The sequence below is a fragment of the Armigeres subalbatus genome, chromosome 2 (genome assembly GCF_024139115.2).
Source record: "Armigeres subalbatus isolate Guangzhou_Male chromosome 2, GZ_Asu_2, whole genome shotgun sequence".
NCBI classification, from domain to species: Eukaryota; Metazoa; Arthropoda; class Insecta; order Diptera; family Culicidae; genus Armigeres; species Armigeres subalbatus.
Window position 1 is genome coordinate 59928639 of NC_085140.1, and position 23965 is coordinate 59952603.

General features: G+C 38.6%; 1 protein-coding gene across 4 annotated transcripts in view; it reads left to right on the plus strand.

Moving 5' to 3' along the window:
- LOC134208728 (uncharacterized) overlaps positions 1-23965 on the plus strand; it is a 67516-nt gene that overhangs the window by 13761 nt on the left and 29790 nt on the right. For 3 of the 4 annotated variants that reach the window (XM_062684566.1, XM_062684567.1, XM_062684568.1), the window contains 2 exons: positions 20955-21335; positions 21396-21485. In XM_062684566.1, the coding sequence (XP_062540550.1) occupies positions 21215-21335; positions 21396-21485 (211 nt within the window). In that variant the 5' untranslated portion in view covers positions 20955-21214. Of the gene's footprint in view, positions 1-9680; positions 9811-20954; positions 21336-21395; positions 21486-23965 lie in introns of those variants that run through there. The other variant, XM_062684569.1, reaches the window with a different exon arrangement.

Consider the following 23965-nt stretch of genomic DNA (forward strand, 5'->3'; position numbering starts at 1 on the left):
CCTGGATAAATTTCTAAAGAAATTTTAAGATGAATTCTTGAAGGATATTCTGAAGTAATAGCGGAAAGAATTCCAGAATGAAATCCTAGAGGATTTCGCTATTAAATTTATGGAGGTATTACCGGAAAAACTCCTGAAAGTTATCCTGAAGGAATTAAAGGAAGAGTTCCTGGAGGAATGCGCGGAGAAGTTCCTAGAAGAATTTCCGAAGGAATTTCTTATAGATTTACAAGTGAAATTGTGGAGCGAAATCGGAGGATTTCCGTCATAAATTTCTGAAGAAACTTCTAGCGGAATTTCGGAAGGAAAATTCCGTTTGTATTCTTGCAGGAACTCTCGAATGTATTCCTGAAGGAAACACCGGAGGTTTTTTCTGGAAGAATAGCCAAAGAAATGTCTAGAAGGAAAAATTGGAGAAGAAAAGAAATCTTCAAGGAATTTCCTCATGAATTTCCTAAAAAACAAATTTAGTGAGGGGTTTCTAGATAAGGAGAAATTACAATTACATGAGAAAGATTTTCGAACGATTTTCAGAGGAATTTGTGGATTACTTTCCGGAGAAATTTAGAAGTTCCCAGGGGAGCTTCTAGAAGGATTTCAAGGAGAATTCTTGAGCCCGAAACTTTTCGAGTTGTTTTGCCCCAACCTGCCCTGGTTCGGAACATTGACACAACAGTTGGAACGAACAAGAAATTTGTCCCCAAATACAAAGGCCCTTATCGGATCCACAAAGTCCTCCCGAATGATCGATATGTTATAAGGGACATTGAAAACGCACAGATATCTCAAATACCGTACGATGGCATAATCGAAGCTTCCCGATTGAAACGTTGGGCCGATTGGAGAGACTCTTATAGTTCAGACGATTGAGTTGCACTTGAACGAAATCTGTAGGACATGTGGCACTTACTATATTTTGTCTTATCCCTTTCCCTAATATTGTACCCCTACTAACCCCGAGTTGGTCACGAATGTTTGGCCTGTCCCCAGCTAATATAGTCGTATGTATATGCATATCAAAATATTTTCTTGATCGAGACGATCAGTAGTCAGGATGCCCGAGTTATAGTAATGATATGGCCACACTGTTACGATTGGTCTTCTTTTGTCGTGATTGTGTATGCGTGAATTAATGTAGAATGGATGACATTTGTGTGTGATTGTGAAAAGGATGGAAGATACTAGAAACACGAAAGAAATCTCCACCGCAGTTCTAAATCAGCTACCGACGTGTTCAGAATAAAAAACATCAATGTACAACCTGAACCCTCTCAGAAAAGTTATTTACGGAAAGCGGAAGAATCCCTGAATCTGCCCGGACCCATTACAATACCCAGAGAAAATAAAGCGGTTGGTAAAAAGGCCCGTAACTTCCATTATTCTGATGTCTGTGTTGGGAATGCATGAGTGGGATTTGTTGATTTAAAAAAAAAATACTGTGTATGACAAGAAATGATCAAATAAAAATACGCTACTCTTGAGAATTAAAATACATTTTCTGCTGAAGAGATCTATGAAATAATTAAAGTGAACTATAAGTAAGTTCTTCTTCTTCTTCTTCTTCTTATTGGCATTACATCCCCACACTTGGACAGAGCCGCCTCGCAGCTTAGTGTTCATTAAGCACTTCCACAGTTATTAACTGCGAGGTTTCTAAGCCAGGTTACCATTTTTGCATTCGTATATCATGAGGCTAACACGATGATACTTTTATGCCCAGGAAAGTCGAGACAATTTCCAATCCGAAAATTGCCTAGACCGGCACCGGGAATCGAACCCAGCCACCCTCAGCATGGTCTTGCTTTGTAGCCGCGCGTCTTACCGCACGGCTAAGGAGGGCCCTAAGTTAATATCAAATCGGCCTCAATTTCCAATCTTTTTCTCCCTTTGGTCATCTTAGGATGTGTTGAAAATCCATTCTCACATAGGTATGTAGAGGCAAACGGTAATAGAATCTTCAAAGCTTGTTACGCAATTTTGGGATGCGATTCGTATATTGCAACAATATTATTTCAGATTTTCATCGATGAATTCATCGTTCAATAATGTGTATTTCCAATCACTAATCGCAACAAAATAAGAGCCAGAACCATGCGAAAAAAATTTACTGGAGTGCTGCTTATGCCGACGACAGCCACTCGATAGTTTGCCGCTGAAACGCTATGGATGCAGAAACCACCTTCATCGTTGCTGGGACCGCAAACGACGCTATCGTACCACAGACAAACACACGTAACACTAGAGAAATTACCATCGACCATGACTTTAACGATCAATTTGAATATGATTGATTGCGCGTTTCACAACTAGAGGCGCTAGCGTCATAATCCTTCGGGTTTAACATTTCACTCTAGCGCCTTCTGGTGACAGTGTCATACGAAACAAAAATGTTCAAGCTGTTACGTCTGTTTGTATGTGATCGTACTGTCCGTGTCCATGCACCGTGGATTCTCTAACAGAAATGAGGCGCGAGCGCGAAACACGAGTCTTTTTGTACTATAATGATATGGCCACACTGTTACGATTGGTCTTTTTTTGTCGTGATTGTGTATGCGTGAATTGATGTAGAATGGATGACATTTGTGTGTGATTGTGAAAAGGATGGAAGATACTAGAAACACGAAAGAAATCTCCACCGCAGTTCTAAATCAGCTACCGACGTGTTCAGAATAAAAAAAACATCAATGTACAACCTGAACCCTCTCAGAAAAGTTATTTACGGAAAGCGGAAGAATCCCTGAATCAGCCCGGACCCATTACAATACCCAGAGAAAATGAAGCGGTTGGTAAAAAGGCCCGTAACTTCCATTATTCTGATGTCTGTGTTGGGAATGCATGAGTGGGATTGGTTGATTTAAAAAAATACTGTGTATGACAAGAAATGATCAAATAAAAATACGCTACTGTTGAGAATTAAAATACATTTACGTTGATTGCACTATATCCATTCTTCCAGCTTCTGGCGGTACTCAGCCGATACTCCTTCCGCCGACAATCGCTGGATATTATAACGCATCGTTCGCTGTGATCTTTCGTTTGATACATTTGACAACCGTGATCAAATTTTACTGACAACTAGATAGTGATCAGAGCCAATGTTCGGACCTCTGAATGTCCGCACATCGATAACATCCGAGAAATGGCGCCCATCCACTAGAACATGGTCTATCTGGTTGCAAGTTTCACCATTTGGGTGTCTCCAGGTGTGCTTTCGAATATCCTTTCGTGCAAAGTAGGGGCTACTGATGGCCATCCCTCTGGCAGCAGCGAAATTTACTATCCGTAGGCCGTTGTCATTGGTAGCGGAGTGAAGGCTTCCCCTACCAATTATGGAACGGAAAAAGTCCTCTCTACCGACCTGAGCGTTAGCGTCTCCGATAACAATTTTCACGTCATGCTTTGGGCACTCTCCATAGGCTTTATCAAGACATTCATAAAACGTGTCCTTCACGTCGTCAGATTTATCGTTTGTCGGTGCGTAAATGTTGATTAGGCTATAATTGAAGAATTTGCCCCGTATCCTCAACACACAGATTCGTTCGCTAATGGGTTGCCATCGCATCACTCGCTTCATCTGCTTGCCCATCACTACAAAACCAACTCCATGCTCTGCTTTACCTCCGCCGCTGTGATAGATGTTATACTTGAAACAGTGTTGGTCGTGGGGTCCACGAGGAATTCACGTTCTCCGGATCTAGGCCATCGGACTTCTTGAATAGCGGCCACGTTCACTCCAACCTTCTGCAGTTCACGAGCCAGAAGGCTCACTCGTCCAGGTTCATTTAGGGTCCTGACATTGCAGGTACCGAGTATCCAATCATAGTCCATATTTCGTTGCCGGGTCGGTTGCCAAAAATAACGTTCCCTTTTTCTTCTATCTCCATTTTTCGTGGTATTTGAGAGGCTTCAGTAAACTTACCGGGGTCGCGTTACCTACATCGCGCTGGTGCGGCTGCCACCTTAGGTATAGCTGACGTGATACAGCATTTCGTTGATCAGCCGCTGGGTACCAGGCAGACGCTGTTTGAGCCGCACCTCCTGGTGAACAGACGCTCGAGGCGTACCTTCTCACTCTAGCTGATGTCAGAAGGACAACAGTGCCCAGGCTGCACTACCTGCTAAGTACGCAACCCTTAGCTGGCGGTTTTTTGTCATCGAACGACCCGTGGAAGCGTGAGATAGGAACTTGTGGGGACCAGAGCTCTGTTGGGCGCTTCTTCCTTGATGTCAACCCATCATTTTGCAGCCCCTCCTTAATAAAGATACAAAAAAAAAGCTGCTGAATTCACGGATGCAAGTTTCTGATTTTGAAGGCAAACTTCTTAGATGGTTTTTCTTTTACTCTTGCTGGTTCGATGTTTTTTAATAGAATTTCCTTTATTCTTAGAAGTGCTCCATATTGTTCCGGATATTTCGGAAAAACAATTGGAGACCCACCCTGGCTTATTCCTAGTCACTTCATAGGCTTTGATCTATGTAGCTCTCAGATTTCTATACCAATGGTTAGGAAATGGTAGCTATTTAGGGCAAATTAAAAATAGTGTCATTTTTCTGGACTTTCGAGAGCTTCTGGATAATCAAGTCAAAGACTGGTCCTTATGTTGTTCGAAAATATATCGATGTTCTTATGCTGCATAGTTGGTAACACAACGAAATATTTCCAACTACATATGTAGCATATAAACAGAAAGTTCGTGAGTTTTATTTTCTAGCTCTTCCGATAAATTGTTTGTAGTGAAATGAGACGAGCTCGGTGGTCTAGTGACTACCGCTCCTGCCTTACAAACAGGAGGTCGTGGGTTCAATCTCAGGCTCGCTTCCATTAAAAAAAAAATGCGAGATAGCCTACATCACTTTCCTGAGTGAACCCTCGATCTTTATCTAACTTATCCTATAAACAGAACTTGCTTTCCGTGGTATTGTGGGGATGCAGAAGTATTCTCGGTCTCTGACAACAACTGACTGTAAGGACTACTTTTGTGAGCTGTTAAAACCTGTTCTCCGAGAATAGGATCGCATGGATCGTAGCGGAATTTTCGAAATTTCTTCCTTGGGCTGGATACGTCAAGCTCATGCCGGATATTTATAAATCGCATTACAACTGGATATCCCATGACAGTAAAATATGAATGATGTTAATATAAACGACTGTGTATGATGTGCAATGTCATTATTATTTGCAAATATCGCAAATTTAATTACAAATCTCTGGCAAGCTTGACTGCATGATTCGATTGTTTGAAAATTTCTTAAATAGTAATTTAAACTTAATTTCGTACCTTGGTGAATCGACTTTCAAAACATCAATCAGCCATACCCTATTGTGAGGAGTGCTGTCCTGATAATATGGAGTCAACGTCTGAACGTGAGCATTTTTTCCTCTGAAAATGCTGCATAATTTGAATTCTACACACTGTCTCCAGGTCGACGCTGCACCCTATTTCAAAAGCCAAAGAAGAAAATATGCTAATTTTCTGGATAAACTGGATGTGTTTATTAGCTCCCCCATGCTTTCGAAGCTTGTTTTCTTATCGAACACATCATCGACGACATTGGCGTATGCCTGTCACATTTAATATAGGAAACGGCGAAGCAAGGATTTGGATTTCTCGTCATTTCGGTGACACAAACGTGAATTCCACAAACATGTATTTTTCACTGTTTGTAAATGTTCTCGCTGAGGAAATATTAGTGAGAAATAATTATACCGGGGATGTTGATCAGCGAACATTATCTCAGACGGGGAAGTTATTTTATTGTTACCAACGCTTGAGGGGGGAAAATACTTTTGATTTCGATCAACAATAGACCACGCGCGCCCGTGGGAAACAAAATCACATTATTTTGGCTGACTAATGCTTCGTTGTCTGGGAAACAGGTGCCAGTCAACGACGTCTTCGATTGCACACCATTGATAACGAAAAAAAAAGTTTGTTTTACCGTTTGTGTTATTGTTGTTTTTCAGCTTATGAGTATTTAGTAGACCCTGTCTGTATAAACGTACATAGCTCATGTATGGAGAGACTTGCTCAAATAAGGCCCATAAATATTTACACTTGAAAAGTGACGATCATGCATACATGCAATATGATGGTTAATGGCTACCTAGTGCGTGTTTTTACTACTGGAAAGGCGAGGTTAAAGTTTTAGTGTGATGTGTTATCTAACTGTTTACCTCAGGTAGATTACATTTTGCACTAACTAATAACGACATGAGATCCTTATTGCTTTACATTGAAAAACTAGAAAGCATTGGAACTCATTTAGTCTGCCTTGAATTTAAGGGCAAGCTTTTAATATACCGTATTTGGCTATGATATGTTTAAAAAACTCAAAGTCAGATAGATGAAATACGTTTTTCCAGTGTTAGCTATCTGGCTGTTAACTCACAAATCTAATCTGATATGATGAAAATCGTTCGTGTTATGTTCGATGGTTCGATGTCCCGTTGCAAAAAATACTACTGATGATTTAGGGTCTGTCTCAATTGGATAATTAAACTGAAATTAAACTTAAAAGTGACATTTCTATAATTATCGAATAACCCTGCACGCAGAGCAAGATTACTTTTGACAGATATCGAATCATTTTCCATCGATGTCCTATTGGAATTGCTGGGTAGCATCAGCCATTCTTATAACGGGGTGATTTTTTAATATTCGAACTGTCACTTTTAAGTTTAATTCTCCAAATGAGACAGACCCAGTAAAAAAAGACAGTAAAATCAGCAGTGATTCAAATCGATCGGGACTGTTAGTTTGAATATGAATCTGAAACATTAATTTTCCCAGCAGCTGTTCTAGATTCAGTTTTTATACCAGTCAACTGTCAAAAAAATAAAACTGGTATAACGCTCCGTTCTATTTTCTGCAGATATGAACCACGATTGAATCACGAGATTCAAATATTTTTCAATTGTTTTGGTGTATGGATGCGTCATTTTATCTACGGATCAATCCACTTTGCAATTCCTGCGCCTTTCTTGGCAGTAACATAATGATTTCAATTAATTGAAAATTTAAAAAAACATGAATAGAACACTGCTGGGGAAACCAGCGAGTTTGTTCTATTTTGCTCCAGATTCAAACTAGAATAGTGGTCGAAAATTTAGAATGAAACTGAATCACTCCTGATTTCACCCTTAGAGTATTGAATCTAAAATTTAAATATAATTCACATTTGACTTACCCTGGGCTTTGGATTATAATTCTCCACAAATATTGATATATTCTAGGAGAATTGTAATCTGTGCTGGTAGGTGTCTACGAACTGGGGGTTGGAATCTATTTGAATACACATGAAGAAAGTGGTGTAGATTATGGGAATTGAATTGTAAGTTCGTATACTACTATTCGGTTTCCTCAATGACCGACAGGGTGCGTGCTACATGTCGCGGATAGAAGCTAAGGGAGGTGTGATATAATTCGACTGAATTTATTGAAAAAAGAGCCTTTTAATAGTCAGTCAATTGTGCTTAGCCTCCTATTGTGTTGTAACTGAATAATGTCAAAATAGACAATCGATACAGACACCTCCTTTCACAACAATCTATAATTCATTTGAATGTATTCAACATTGGCTCCGTAGCTTAAGTAATGTCCTATGCGACATAGTTTTGAAGATACTATTTAGCTGATCCAAGTCTAGCATCCTGTACTAGAGAGTTACTTTAGAAAAGACTTCTCATAATTTCAGCGTAGTCAACGTTTATGTTAAAAATAAGTTATAAAATGGAGTGCTCATTATTTCCTGCTAGATCAGTTACAAGACAACGTGGACCACATTGAGGAAAAATTATTCAATAAATCGATATTATCGTCGAAAGGCCCAGCTATGCTGTAACCAAATTAATCACTTATTATATAAATCTCTAACTGAAATTAGAAAAAACAAGCTACTTAATTAAATCCGACTGATATTAAATATAACACTACACTAATTTGAGAATCCCATTTAAAAGAACCTCATAAATAATAAAATGACATTTACTAATATCCATTCTTTTCATTATTTTCCTCACTATCTAACCCGATCTCAACTATAATAAATTATGATGGAGCTTCGAAATTAAGAGGACTCCGAGCCAACACCAAATGCAGCATGATCCTACTAATATCGTCAGGAATCGAAAGAATCTGAAATCTGGTAAACATTTATTAAAGCTAATAAGTGGTAAGTAGATAGAAAGAATACATACATGGTAAGTGGAAATCAAATAACTTATAAATTTATCATATTTTTATTCCATTGCGTAAATGTATATATCATATGTGTTTACTTTGTAAATGATAACCGTACTTTGTTTATATATATGCACATTCGTAAAAAACGTATATATGTTTCTGTGAGTGTGTGTGCATATTATATCAAAATAATAACCTAAAAATTGATTTAGGAAATAGGTGGAAAATTATGCTGAAGTGTTGTTTAGGATGGTTACTGAGAAGTGCAAAATATAGTTGATGTAAAAATTGATGTAGCGGTGTTGGCAGTCATGGGTGAAGTGAATTAAGTGAATCGACTCATCATTAAACACACGACTGTAATATATGTTCAACAAAATCGTAAGCAGTGACTTATATACTTATTAATACTATGTTTGCACTACGGCCTGAATAACATGTTATTCAAATTATCGGCAAAAGAAAGCTCATCAAGATAGCCGAATAACATGTTACAAGGCCCTAGTGTGAACATAGTATAAGTCGTGACGTGAATTTGGAAAGGTTGAACGGAATTATGAACAAAGATGGTGCCGACGATTTAGTAATTTGGTTTTGACCGTTTGGTGATTTTTCGGTGACTCGTTTCTGAGGCTGGTTTCCTGCTTAAGGGAGTTGAGATAGTGGAGAAGTTGTGAATGTGGAGAAAGAACGATACGGTGATAGTGACCGCAATAATTTTCGGTGATCATGATGACTATGTTAACATTAACGTAATGATAGTATATATGATGCGTGATTTCATTGCTTATACTGAGTGAAATGATTCGTAGTGGCAGAAAAACTTATATACTTTTGTAAAGGTAAAAAGAAGAAGAAAAGAGTGATGTTGATATTAGTGATGGTAGTTTGACAATACTAAGTGCTTATAATGATGGGGGTGGGCTGTTATACAAATCCTTGTTTTCATCAACACGGCCCATAACAGTGACCACATGAGCAACATCGCTTAGGAACGTCTGTGTGATGATGAAAAACGGGAGGCTCATAGAAGCCAATATGGGCGGGGTACAGTGTAGATTAATAGCAAGGGACAGCTGCCATTGTAACCACCACAAAAAAAAAAAAAAAAAAAAAAAATTCACATTTGACTTCGATTTATTTGAGAATATTAGCTGTGTAGTACATATGTACATACTACAACTTCTTTATTCATGAAATGGGAGGATGTGAATCAACGGTGAGATTCGCCGGTATTACACATATAAAACCAAGACAGCGGTGCACGCTTCACTAAATACAAGCCGTGAGAGAGTTTCCCATCTTTGCATTTCACAGCTCTGTCACCTCGAATATATGTGTAACCTAAAAGGTTTCAAATTACTTTACAAACCTATACAGTTGCGATCACGAAGAAGATGGGGATAATACATTCCGATCGATTCACATATATAACATCCTCTCATCACTTTTAGTTTAGCAATGCCCTCTGCATCCATTACAACTTACAACCGATTCCAACTGTAAGTAGATGGAATGGAAATTCCGAAAAGTCTGATAATTTGCCGGCGATCGTGATCTCAGCAAACTGTGCATGGGGCCTTTCCTAGACATACATACCACATTAAACACGTTGCTCACACAGGAGGTAATGTAAATTGACTTTCCCTGCGACGAAATCGAAACCACCGCTCACACTTGAATCAACTTGGTGAATCGTTTTATTACATTTTATTCCCTATACACTAATTTGCCTTTTTTGCTTGTCCATCGTTATTACAAGCGTTCGTTGTGTACTGATCTTAGAGTGCGGATTTTTTTTCTATCACTGGCAGATTTACTTTGATATTAAACTAAAAGAAATACATATGATTTAAATTTAAACTATCGATTTGAACACAACGCTCATGGGTACATCGAGTTAAATAGCAGTCTGAAGCTTTCGAGTATGTACCAAACAAAGCTGAGAAAATATTTTCAGAAACACTAACGATTTAACAGTACAATCGTTTGAAGATTTTAACTGCTCAATAAATTGATTTTTAGTACGATCTGAAACATGTTTTCTAAAGGAAATCAATTTCTCCATAACCCGGTCAAATCGGAAGACCATTATTACTTTCAACAGCTCCACGCCACCGGCCCGTCCTAGAAAACAGAAGTGGTCGGAATACGAGACAGCAAAGACGCCCAACCTACCCCACACTTGTTGAATATACACACTCAATGCAATCGTGCGAAAATGTTGGGGAGAGGAGACCTGCCTGCGACGAACAAAAACATCAACCCTTGTAAAGCCGGATTGACCGCTTACTCATCGTAACAATGCGGCAAGTAGCTAACAGATAGGGTGGTACGAATGTCCGGCACATGTTAAGTTTGACGGTGAGTCTGGTAAAACCGGACGGAATTGTTATCAGTTGAAAATTGTAATGATTTTTTTTAGATTGTTCCTCGACATGGTAGATTGAATTAAACCGCAAAATTACACAAGGACAACAATGTATATAGAATAAAATACATATGTGTGGTCCACCCTACTATTGTAGTGTAAATTACAGCGTCTTACCCCGTTCCGGTTGTGGAACATCACGGGGTCTCTCAATGAAACTGCAATTAAAGAGGAATAACCACAACAATAACAATATACCTTGGTCAGTGCAGGTCTTATTTCGATTAGGAGAATGTAGTCTTGAATGAGACATGAGAAACAAAGCATGACTCATAGAGGATACCCACATTTGTCAACACAGGATTGCAATTTTCTTCTTATATATTTATCTTCTATATAATAAAAATGAAATGGTCTGTGTTCGTATCCGCATAACTCGAAAACAGCTGGATGGATTTTCTTCATTCCTTCAGTAGATATGTTCGCCATAGTTTCCGACGGGTTTAAATGATATTTCCTAACGCCAAAATCACGAGTAAAGTTGAGTAAATCATGATAAACTAGAACTAAGATTCGTATGGAAATTTTGCATGGGCAGTTTATCGCACATTTTCGCCTACTTTGCAGGACAACGTCTGCCGGGTCAACTAGTTTGAAATAAATCTGTATTTCCACACTTAGACCCTACATATCGTACCTATCAACACATGCGCTGGGACCTACGCTTCTCTTACTATCCGAGGGAAGGCGTAACCGGACATTAATTCTAGAAAAAAAAAAATGAATTAGAGATAAAAGTGATGAAACAAAATGAGAAATTCATATAATAGACACGCTTTTCGTTTATCTTCCAAGGCTAACTCTAAAGAAAAGAATTTACCTTTCCCTGTCGATCGTTATCAAATTCAATAGTAATCAACTAGGCTTCGTCTTCTGTCAAATGCAACAAAAATCGGGTAAGGATTAAAATATGAAAAGTTGTCTAATGTGTTTCTTAGTTTTTGTGGACATACATACACACGAACAGACAGACATTTGCTCAGCTCGTCGTATATAACACTATGGGTCTCCGAGAATTCTATAAAAAGTTCGTTTTCGGAGTGAAATGATAGCCTTCTTCGCGTTCTGAACGACTGAACCGACGCGTCGCGACGCACATGCAGCATTCTGTATTTACTTGTCCGATAGCTTCTGCAAACTATGGAAGATCGCACTTGTCTCGACCGGAGTAAACCGACCGAATCAAGCGCACCGGTGGGGTAAGAGTGCGCATCGGGTGGGGTAACAGTACGCATTTATTCAATCATGTGCTTTAAGTATATATTAACACAAATAAGAGTTAATAACATTTAATTGATGTTTAATAAACATTTATTAGGAAATGTTTAAAGATTACGTAACTCTTAAATGTGCACTTTCATACGAAAAACCATTGTTTTTTTATATACAAAAAACTACAAAGGTAAAAATATATCAGGTTTCGCGTAGCGTAAACAAAGCAATTTTCCTTAAAGAAAGTCACCAATCACGTAACGCAAAATTTGGCTATTTCATCACCCCTTCCCCCTACCTTACACTTTTTGTATGAATCCTCTAAAAATTATATGGATCGTCATACATCTCGCAACCCCTCCCTGCTAAGCGTTGCGTAATTTATGAATGTATCTTTTGATTAAATGAAATTATCATTTACATGAAATTGTGTTTTCGTACTATGTTTAGGTATTAGAGTGGGGCGTCATGGTCACTTTTTCAAATCAATGGTTTTTCGAAGCCATTCTGGGTCCTGAACAACTGTGCGGAATTTGGGACCGATTGGTTGCTTCCTCGCTTTCCGCATCGCGTTTGAAGTTTGTATGGAAATTAGTATGGGAGAATGTATATTTTTGCATTTCTACTACTAGAGGTTTCAGTTCATCGTAAACCAAGTGGCACATTGCGTTAAAGTATTACCCAAAGGATGCCGAAAAACTTTGCTGAAGAAGGCACGTTGCTGGAACGTCCACGAAAAAAGTTATAACGCTTCAAAGATTGAGTGATTAAACCATATGCAAAAAATCGTTTATTTCGCCAGCACTGCCGAGCTACGTAGACCAATAATTTAACTGAGTGTTATTTCAAAATAATTGATCTTATTGGGCTTTAGAGCTAATGGGAGCTATCCGGAATCATTTCACAAAGAAAAACATTCGACAAGAAGGAAGATTGGTTTTGCCTTTCGATAACCGTAGGTCGTCCGGTAGTGCTGGCAGAAACATTGATTTCTTGCATATGGTTTGAACAATCAATTTTCGAAACGTAATAACATTTTTTGTAGACTTCCCAGCTACGTACCTTCTTCGGCAAAGTCTTTCGGCATCTTCCAGACTATATGCTAACGTATTGAGTCACGTGATTGATGATAAATTGAAGCCGCTAATAGCAAAAATGTAAAAAAGTAAGTTTTCCCATACTAATCTCCATGTAAATTTAAAACGCGATGCGGCATGCGAGGTCGCAACCAATCGAGCCCATATTTTGCACAGTTGATTGGGGTCCCAAAACGATTCAGAAAAACCTTGATCTCACTTGATCGGACGAAGTTTGCGTTTTTCCATACAACTGCGCCCCACTCTATTAGGTATACAACAAGTCCTAATACAATTTCATTATTTCGCTTCAGTGCTTTGTTCGCTAAGTCCTTTCTAACACCAAATTACTTCAACTTATCCTTAAAACTTGTGATAATTTTCGATTTCTGCCCCTTTTTTCTTAGTTGTGGATCTTTACGCTTTGGAAGTAGTCTTATTTCGGCCGGAGATACGGGTTTGACATCAGAACTTGAAGATTCACTTGGGTACTTTTGCCCCACCCGTTCCTGCGTACTTTTACCCCACCGTTCCAAAAATTTATTCAAGTAATGGTTTTCACTTCTTGGAAAATCAACCGGATTGGCTGCACCATAAAGTACTCTATCGAGATTTTCGCGCACGGTAATGGCGGCTCTGTTGATTCAAAAGTGTATCCGTCCCCGTACTTCTTTGACATCTGACTTGGGTTTGACATTTCGATTACCCTTTCCCCTCATCATGGAACAGGAGGAAAACGGAATGTCAAACCCAACCCTAGCAGCACACATGTTCCACATATGTATTGTCGGCGTAGCACCAACTTAGAATTCGGAAGTCGGGACTTCCGAACCGAACTTTCTTCCGAAGTTTTATCTGTCAAACTAATTGATGCGTTGTTTATCGCATCTTTAGGTGAATCCAGCGCACTACTTCCGAAGTTGGGAAAGTTGCCTGTATCTGCAACTCATATGTGACCAGATTCAGTCACAAAAAAGTTGTTGCAACCATTTTTGTCTAACTCGTGTTGCTCGGGAAGCCAGATGTCAAAGAAGTACAGGGAAGGATACACTTTTAAATCAACAGAGCCCCCATTACCGTGCGCGAAAAGCTGAATACAATAGGTTATCCAAATGGTATAATGTTCACCTGCAGGTCATGATTGCACCATCATGATTGAACGTATCCAGTTTTCCGCGAGCGGTAATGGCCGCCAGCTTGCCTGCGGGTTAGTCTCTGATTTGACATCCGTGGAGGTCAACTGCACCCACCGCTCCGAGTATTCTGACCAATGTGACATATAAGAAGGTGCTGATTCAGTGAATTCAAGCCTTCTTATATACCACATTGATCAAAATGCTCATATGGTGGGTGCAGTTGACCTCCAGAAACGTCAAACCAGAGACTAACCCGCAGGCATGCAGGCGGCCATTACCGCTCGCGGAAAACTGGATATATGTTAATGAAATACTAATTGCGGAAACACAATTATTTTTAGAAAAATGGCCAAAAAATTATCTATCTCCACATCTTCCTTGTTGTTTATTCAAATCGTTCACAATTACACATGATAATAGTTGGCCAGAACACCTGTCAAACTGATGCAGTGCTGCTAGTTTATCTTTTTTTATTACTTCAAAAAATCGAAAATGTACTTTTACCCCACGCACTCTACTCTAGACACCAATTTCCTCTGGGGTACCTTATTACGCAAGTTTATTTTCACGCAGTTTCTGCCCGAATTTTGGGATTCCTAGTCGCCTAAGAAAAACATACGTCCAGGAAAAATGTTTGATTGAAAATTTGGCGGCCACGTGGTGGATTCTGATAAAGAATGCTTTTATAGCACGTGCTATTTGAACTGCCGATAAATTTTACACATCTATGAGAGACTTGGAAAATGATCCCGAAAGTTGTCGTTTTGTTGATGTTCTCGATAAATCCCTGCTATTTTATTAAATTTTATGAACTCAGTTATTTTTTAAGGCGTTGATGTTATTGAAAACTATTATGAATTGATCTTTCCTGTCAAACATTGTTATTCGCTCAATCAATTCTTTGGCTAAATTAATTCTAAATTCCAAAAAATCCTGAATAAATCAAAGAAAAATCACAAGATAATCAAAATGCGTTAAGCATTTGGGAAGAGTGCAAAATTGAGAAAATGTGAATCGTTTAAAAACAGAATCCATTGTAATGCCAAAGTTCCATAAACATCAAATTAATAATTAGCAAAAATAAAACATCAAACTGAAGGCAGAAGAAAGAGAAAGAAGAAGAAAGAATAGATAAGGAAAAGGAAGAAGAATGAAGAATAATAGAGGAAGAAGAAAGAAGAATGAAGTAGAAGATGAGAGAAGGGAGATGGGAGAAAACAGCTTGAGCTTGCTTGAGCTTGATTGACTGCTCGTAGTTGCTACTCCATTATGACCAGATCAGCTGTTCTTGCACAGGGAACCAACAGATGTTTGCTTGGGACTAGCACACATCTTCAATGTACAAGTACTGGTGATCTCATTTGGCGCCTGCTACGTCAGAATGCAAGCCAATGTAGGGAAGGGGAGGAAATGATGATGCAATCACTCGCCCACTGCAAGCCGAATATACCTCTGCACTTGCCACGAGTTCATGCGAAATTTGTTGGAATTTCTGGGTTAGGTTGGAGAGGCAGAGGTCCGTCTTGGTTAACGAGCTGCCAATGTGATAGATAGGAGAAGGTAACTGATGGAATTTCTAATTGGATGTAGGAAACGAGCTCTATAGTTCATTTCCAATTCTAGCAGATTACTGTTAGAATACTCAAGTTGAAGGTATAGGAATAGTAATGGAAACGGTATGGAAGTCCATTTCCAGTTCTAGCGATTGCTAGAACATGAGAAATAAAGAGAAAGATACAAAGTAGCAGAATGGAACGGACCTGGGATTGAACCCACGACCTCCTGCGTATGAGGCAGAAGCAGTAGCCATATGACTACCAAGCCCGTTAGAAGGGAGATGGGAGAAAACAGTAGGAAAAAGGAAGAAAAAAGAATGAAAAAGAAAGAAGGAAAAAGGAAAACGGAAGAGGAAGAAGAAAAGTGAAAAAGGAAGAAGGCAGAAGAAAGGAGGATGAAGAAATAAGGGAGAAGAAGAAAGGAGGAAGGAAGCAAAAAGAAGAACGAAGGAAGAAAAAGGAAGAAAGAAGAAGAAATGAGGGAGATAAAAAAGAAGATTGAAGTAAGGATGAAAAGGAATAAGAAAAAGAAGTAGGAAGAAGGAACAAGAAAGAAGAAATAAAGAAGCAAGGAGAAAGGCAGAAGGATAATAGAAGAAGGAAGGAAGAAAGATGAAAAAGGGAAGAGTGAAGAATGAAGAAAGAAGAATGAAGAAAGGACAAGAAAAAAGGAAGAAAGATGAAAGAAGAATGGTTCCACAGACAAACAGACATAACACATTGAACATTTACTCATCAAATTCATCGTCGTTCAAACACTAACGACATCTGTTGATTTCAGTTAGTTGGGCAAATCACGAACCAGATGGCGATAGTGAGCAAACGTCAAACTCGAGCAAAAACGATGCGCGCGCCACGAGTGATCGATTGGCCAACTAATGATTATTTGAATTGACCAGTAAATCAGTAAACGATGGAAATTCGACGAGTGTTATGTCTGTTTGTCTGTGATGGTTCTTTTCATTCCAAAAGGGAGGAGGAGGAAGTAAGAAAAAAGTAAGAAAGTAAGAAAAGTAAGAAGTAAGAAAAAAAGCAGATAGAAGATGGACGAAGGAAGACGGAAGTAGGAAGAAAGAAGAAGGTAGAATGAAGGCGACAGAACGGAGTATGAAGAAGGAAAAAGGAAAAGAACGGAGGAAGAAGTAAGAAAGAGAAATGAGGAAAGAAGAAGAAGGAAACATAAAGAAGGAAGAAAAAATGGAAGAAGAATAAAGGAAGGAACAAAAAGGAAGAAGGGTGGAAAAATAAATCAGAAGAAGCATAAGAAGGAAGAAGAAGAAGGCAAAAAGCAAAAGGTAGAAAGAAGAAGGTCGAAAAAAGAAACATTCAATAAAGAAAAAAGAACGGAGAAATAAAAATAAAGAAGGAAGAAAAAATGAAAAAAAAAGAAGAAAGGACGAAGAAGTAAGCTGGAAGGAGGATTAAGGAAAAAGGAAGAAAAAACAATTAAGAGGAATGAAAGAAGAAATTACTTCTCATTACTCTCTTCTCATTCGGCCTAATGACCATATGACCACAGAGAAACAGACGTCTCACTCAACACATGTTTCATCGTTCACCTTTTTAACGGTGGATTCAATTTTCTGTAGGTGGTTGATCGGCCACCGATGGCGCTTTCATCGATTTGGCTTGTGTTTAACGTTTGTACACTACCGCCATCTGGTTATCGCTTGACCGCACACAGGGCATAAAATACTGGGCGAAAATGTTTTCATGACGATAATTTTGATTACGTTTTGTTCTAAGTGAGACGTCTGTTTCTCTCTGACATGGCTTAGTGACCATTCGGCTTAATGACCTTCGGCGCGATACCGCGAAGGCCGACTGATGGCCTTCGTAGCGTGTTTGAAGGAAGCGCAATCGTACCAAGTGTCATGAGTACCAAGTGGTTACCAACTATCAATTTTTTCAATAAAATCCCTCACAAGTTTTGCAAATGTTGATTTATATTTTTATGCATACTTCTTAGGGTGGTTCAAAAGTTCGATTTTGCTCCACAGCGGAACAATTAATTAAGATGCGGTTTTCGCTGAGTGAAAGCTCTTGAGTACTCCTTTTAGCTATGTGGGTTTTCTTTCAACCTGCGCTTAATGAGGAAGCGCCATAAACAGTATAACGAAAAAATAAATTTCCACATAATAATTTGCATGTAAACTAGAAACGGCTTGTGCTAAATCAGTTTTAATCCAAATGAGCTCAAATTTTCAGATGATACTCAGATGAGCGCTGTGGCCCCGCGTCTCCTCAAATCCTATGAACCAAAATCAACTTTTTTTTGTACATTTTGGGGCCCTCACGAACTGTCGGCCCCGGGGCCCCCTTCCGGCTAAGTCCGGCCCTGAGTATACTACACATCCCAAGCAACCAAAAGTTCAGACTTTACTTAAATTTGTTCCTAACCGAATTAATTGGTTCACTTTTGGTTCACAATGAGTTCCAAACACCTTAACTGAACTTCAAAGTTCACTTTTGCGCTCCCACCATACAAAAAATTACTTAAAATGCGAGCTGATTAAGCCAAAACATCCTTTTTTATCCGAACTTTTGGTTGCTTGGGATATTAATAATCTGATTAAAATAGTCGACTTGTCTACAAAACTAAATGGAAGAGAAAGGCAGGATCACTGACTGATCTATATTGTCCTAATTGATAAACTGTATACATAAATACGATTGGTCCTCTGGCTTGCTCTGTTCGAGTTGATTAACAGAGTGACCAAGAAATCAACGGACTAAATTGGTTAACATTCTTTTGGATTTAAGAACCTAGTTAACAAAATAACGAAAGGTTAGCTTTCTAAGGAAGCATTTTGTTTTCCAACAAGTCCGACGTACAAAAAAAAAACATTTTCTATGGTTCTTCCATTAACTTAGACCGAAATATTCTTGCGTTTCTAGCAATCAAATGCTACAAAAATTACAAAAGGTTTCATACAAATTAAAGTACAATTATAAAGCATCAGTGTTAAAAATTAATTTAAAACTAATAAATAGGTAGCTGCAGTCAAACTTCCATGAGTCGATTTTGAAGAGACCATCGACTCGTAAAGAAATTATGGTCTGCGGCGCACCGACCCAGAATCGTCGGCGGCAGCGGCGGCGTTAGTAAAATCATCGGCGGCGCACAGCACTAGTATTTTCTTTACGTGTAGGTTCCTTTAAGGTCACTCTTGACGGAATCCAAGTTCCAAAGTGCTCGCGTTTTTGTCAGAGGCGGCGCACAACTGTAATTTTTGTTGATTTAGCTTTGCTGCGTCAGCATGCGTGAAATAATAAAAATGACAGTTGTGCGTTGCTTCTGTATCGAGATATCGAGTGGTGTGCCCCCCAAAAAACGAGCACTTTGAATCTTGGATTCCATGAGGAGTGACCTTAATATCGAGTGAGGTCAATATCACTGTACATATTCACTTTAATTTTGTTCGAATTCATCTCCAACAAATGACTTGGGGGAAGGGATTACAATGTTGAAAATATATTAGGAAAATTGTTTTGAGCTTCTAGTAGAATGTCTTCACTTGTCATAAGATGAGAGCATACAATTCCATTTAATTTCACCACTTGATTGTACCTTTGACAGATATGTATTTCGATCTCAATAGTAAGGCCGTCTTCAGTGTCAAGTGCGAGAAACTGTAAACGGTCTTACTGTTGAGGTCGAAATACGTATCTGCCAAAGGTGCAATCAAGTGGTGGAATTATATGGAAATGTACGAGCTCGTCTTATGACAAGTGAATGATTTATTGTTATTAAACATATTATTATTAATGTTTATAATAAAATAAAACAGTCATAAAATTGTCCGTTTGTCTAGCCGGCTTACTTTTTTTTAATAAAGAAATGTAAACCAATTACAACTGCTATCCCCTAAGTTTGCATATTTTATTCCCTTCAAACAATTCTCCAGAAATTATGCCTATGTTGCGGTTATTTCACTCCCCCTTCTCTATGTAATATTATGTGTAAGTGACTAACTGATACTGTGTACCTTTTCGAATGCAGATTTCGTGGTCTGATGCACCAAAAGGTCGCCCATCGTTGGCGTCTTCGTTGCACGATTGTACTTCCGCTCTAGCGATCACGATCGGGACGCATTCATCGACAATGCGACTTGTGAATTGAATGGTGTTTGATTGTCTCGATCTGCCGTACTGGGTGGTACATTATCGAAACTGACACATTTAGTTATAGCAGATAGCATCAGTTTTATCCACCGGTCAAGGTTTATCACTTGATCTAGTCTAGTTTGGTGATGCGTTTGTGAACTAAATGAATTTTTCTCGTTCGATACATACGACGCCCCCGGCGAGTTGGGCTGGCCAGTTGATTCGAATGTTTTGTACGTATATTAACTCACCTTTGAGCCACTTGGCCGGTTGTCGGTGTCATGTGAATGGTGGAACGCCACTAACACCAAATCAACACAATCGCCGCCAACCGGCGCGCCGCAAATGCGCTTCGAATACGAGAACATCACCACGTTACATCAGCTGATGGAAATGCACCATTCTTCTCGGTCGGACAATAGATGAAGCGCTTTGAAGGTGGAAAAGTGAATGTGAATCACTGGATCTCACGCACCGAAGTTTAGCAGTTGAAATGAACACAATTTGAATGAGGCGCAACACGGAATAGAAGATTTATATAAACGAAAACCCTGAGTTATGCACATGCTGGTGATACTGTCTTTTCTCATTATAAGGCAAGACATAAATATGTAAGGAGCAAAGCATAATTTTCGTTTAAAAGTTTCAGACCAAAAACTGGTTAACAATGTTCTAACAATTTAAAGTTTGGTCAATAAACCAATTTCTTAATTCGATTATCCTTCCTTTTTTATGGAAATTTTCTATTTATTCATTGCTTTCCATTACTAAACATTCTTTAGATTCTCATGGGAAAACCATATCTATTTTGTGTATATTTCCGTTACTATCCGACTTAATTGAATCCAATGGAAATGAGAATAGTTTTTCCATTAATATGGAGTTTCTATTTTTTACTACACTTTTATAAAGAGAGTTCAGGATGGTTAAGAAAAAGCTAAAGTTATATACGTCATCCGAGACAGAAGTACACCTACCGAGTGTGTGAATTATGAAGCATTCTAGGCATGTAGATGAGACGGGGCTTCCCACTGTCTGTCTATGCACAATTAAAACCGCAACGCATTTAACAATTTCTAAGCAACATTCCATACGTTGCAGGTGTTCGCTGCATATTCCCGAAAAGCACACAAACCGCACAAAAAAAGCCAATTTGAATTACTCAGTTCAGTAAAGATCAATTGCGTATTCACGGCACATCCGCTCGTAACCATATAATCTAATCGATCCCCAATTGTACAACCCGTTTTCAGTGTTCGCCTAAGCGACAACGACCCGTGCCCACGACGTCAATCGCCGCCCATTTGAACGCAACAAACAAAACTAAACGGGTGCAGGTGGCAACATCGCTTACCTCACAACCTATTCTGGTTTTGCCTACGGAATTTGGTGGATCGTCTGTGCACATCCGCCCATTCCCAAATTGCACTCACCGTCCAGGTACGGAGGACTGAGTTGCGGAGCGGAAATCCCACGGAAGTAGCCGCACAACAGCTCAAGCGATGCACCAAGAATGGCCTTAAGTTCGAACATCTACGCGATACTGGTGACCTGTTTGGGATTCTTCTGCCTGGTAATTAGTGCCACAGCCGTCGGAGTGCCGATATGGGCGTACTACGAGAGTCGAGGGGGAGGTGAGTAATTGACGATACCCAGAGGCGATAGAATTTATCGACTTTCAATTTCTATTTTAGAGGATCGAGGGTACTTCGGGCCTTGGCAAAAGTGTCAGAAGATTAGCTATCGGGAACGATGTGGGGACGTCGGCCGGTTTCAACCGTCAGGTGAGTATTCATTTTTAATAGATTATTTGACATATTGTAGAAAAGAGATGATAAGAATGTATACCTATTTATTTGGAACTTCATTCCGACTAAAGATAGTTTACGGTATTTGTATCTGTCCAAATGCGCTGAAATCTTTTTAGACCATTCAATGGTCATATTTATTTTCATAATCGGCATTCCAGTGAAGACAGCTCTTATATGCACATTTTTTCTGGAGTTTTGACCTTCGCATAAACAAATATGTATTCATAGCTTAAAGGTCGTACGTGCACAAAATTAAAGGTAAGATATCAGCCATCAGAATAATAACATTAATGACACGTTCCATAATTTAAGATTGCTATGGAAAGAACTTATACGCTTATACACTATCTGTGTGAATGTGGAATTGTGGAAGATAAATTATTTAGAATCATTTCCGTATACCGCATACACATTGTTTTCATACTTATTGTTCCAATGAGCAAAAGGCCAGAGATGCTCTGTACGTTATGGTATGGCTTGTCCACAGATCCGGACACTACCTATTAGGGTATCCGTCCCATTATTAATAACATTGTTGTGAAATGTAACAGAAACGACAGATTCTAATTTTCTGAACGTTAAAAAAAATTCTATCAGAAAAAAAGATCGAAGGGTCATATTACCCATGTTTATATTTTGTGTAGCTACAAAATAAGGCCGGAACAAATTTTCTTTTCTTTTTCTTTGTTCACCACCTCGATTTTTTGTGGCTTTATTTTATTGAGGGGGGAATTCAGAATTGTATTGAAAAAATAATTAAATATTGAGCTTTCCCAGAAAACTCTTTAAGAAAACTGATGAGTATTGCGATTTTATCAATTTATTCGTTTATTTTTTATTCATCCCGCTTTCACAATACAAAAGAAGGAATTTATGATAGTTCAAGCCTAATATAGCTTTCAATACATCTCTTTATCTTTACATGTGAATTGCACATTCAAATGACATATACACTGCCCCTATTTGCATAAGCGTTCCATATCAGTTTTCTTCAACTTCAGTGCCGTTGAATTTTTTAAACTAGTTTTACATGGAGAAATACAAAAAATTCTAATAAACTGATAAATTGATAAAATTCTGAAAATTTGGCATAATATTCTTTATCTGTATTCATTGCTATGGAACTATTAAATGGACCATAATTATATTTCTTTTTTGTGCAAAAGTGTATCAAAATCTGGAATGTGATTGTTATGCGAATAAAGAGCAAGATGGGACAACACAAGTGGGTTCCACTTTTTAAATTTCTTGAACGAAGCCTATTATTTAACAGTTTTTCTTAAAGATGAGGACATTTTATGTTTATTGCTGGAGGAAAATCAAAATCATCAAAAATCGACTTGGGACTCTTATGTGAATCGCGGCAGCATATTTGTGGCTACTTATGTTTAGTATCCTTAACCATTTTTGCCTTTCTCGTATACAAAGTATACGTAAAGGCTATATATTCGCTCCAAAAATGAACTTTTTATAGGAGGCCCGGAGACCCATAGTGTTATATACCAATCGACTCAGTTCGACGAATTGAGGTGATGTCTGTGTGTGTGTATGTGTGTGTGTCTGTGCGCAAAAAATGTCACTCATTTTTCAGGCACTTATCCTTAACCGATTTTCTCGCAGATTGCATTCGACGCAGAATCCTGTCCCATTGTTTCCTATTGAAAATTGGCCGGATCGGACTATGGGCTCAGAAGTTATGGCCAAAATACTATTTTTTTCATGCCAAAAGTGCTTAGAAATTACTCACGAAAAAAAACGAGAAAGGCACCATCACCGCTAGGTGGATTAATCTGGGTTTTATCTCAATATTGTGATTGGGAATTGAACAGCAAATTGTACACTTTAACAATATTATTGATGGTTTTCAATTTTTAATTAATAATAATAAACTTCGTTTGATTTCCGTTAACTCGCCCATGGTGTCTGTTTAGCACCATCAAATTTTGCACCTTCAAACCTTCATCAAATTGTTTCAACAACAAAAAGCAATATTTGGCACATCTTCATTAGACTGCAAATATAATTCATGTTGCGAACAAATAGTTAAACTATTGAAAACAATCAATTAACTCAAACTCTATCTGGAATAAGGGCGAATGTCGCAAGAGAGGATTCTCTTCGTCGACTTCCCCTCTTTTTAATAGAAGTGACAAGCAGCGGATTTCTTTGTAGTTTATCACCTCAGCACGATACAAAACAATGCGAACTTGCATTCTGAGGTGATAAACAGGGGGGTCCGTAGAGTAGTTGTCTACACGTCTGACTCTAAATCAGATGGTCATGGGTTCGATTCCCACCCCTCCACACCCTTTAATATAAAGGGATTAAAGTCTATATGACTATAAACGAATGGAAAAAGTCTACGGACGTAAAATCAAGCAAATACTTACCACTGTAAGACGCATTTAAGTAACATCAAAAACATGTCGATAAAGAAGAGCTCATGCAATGAT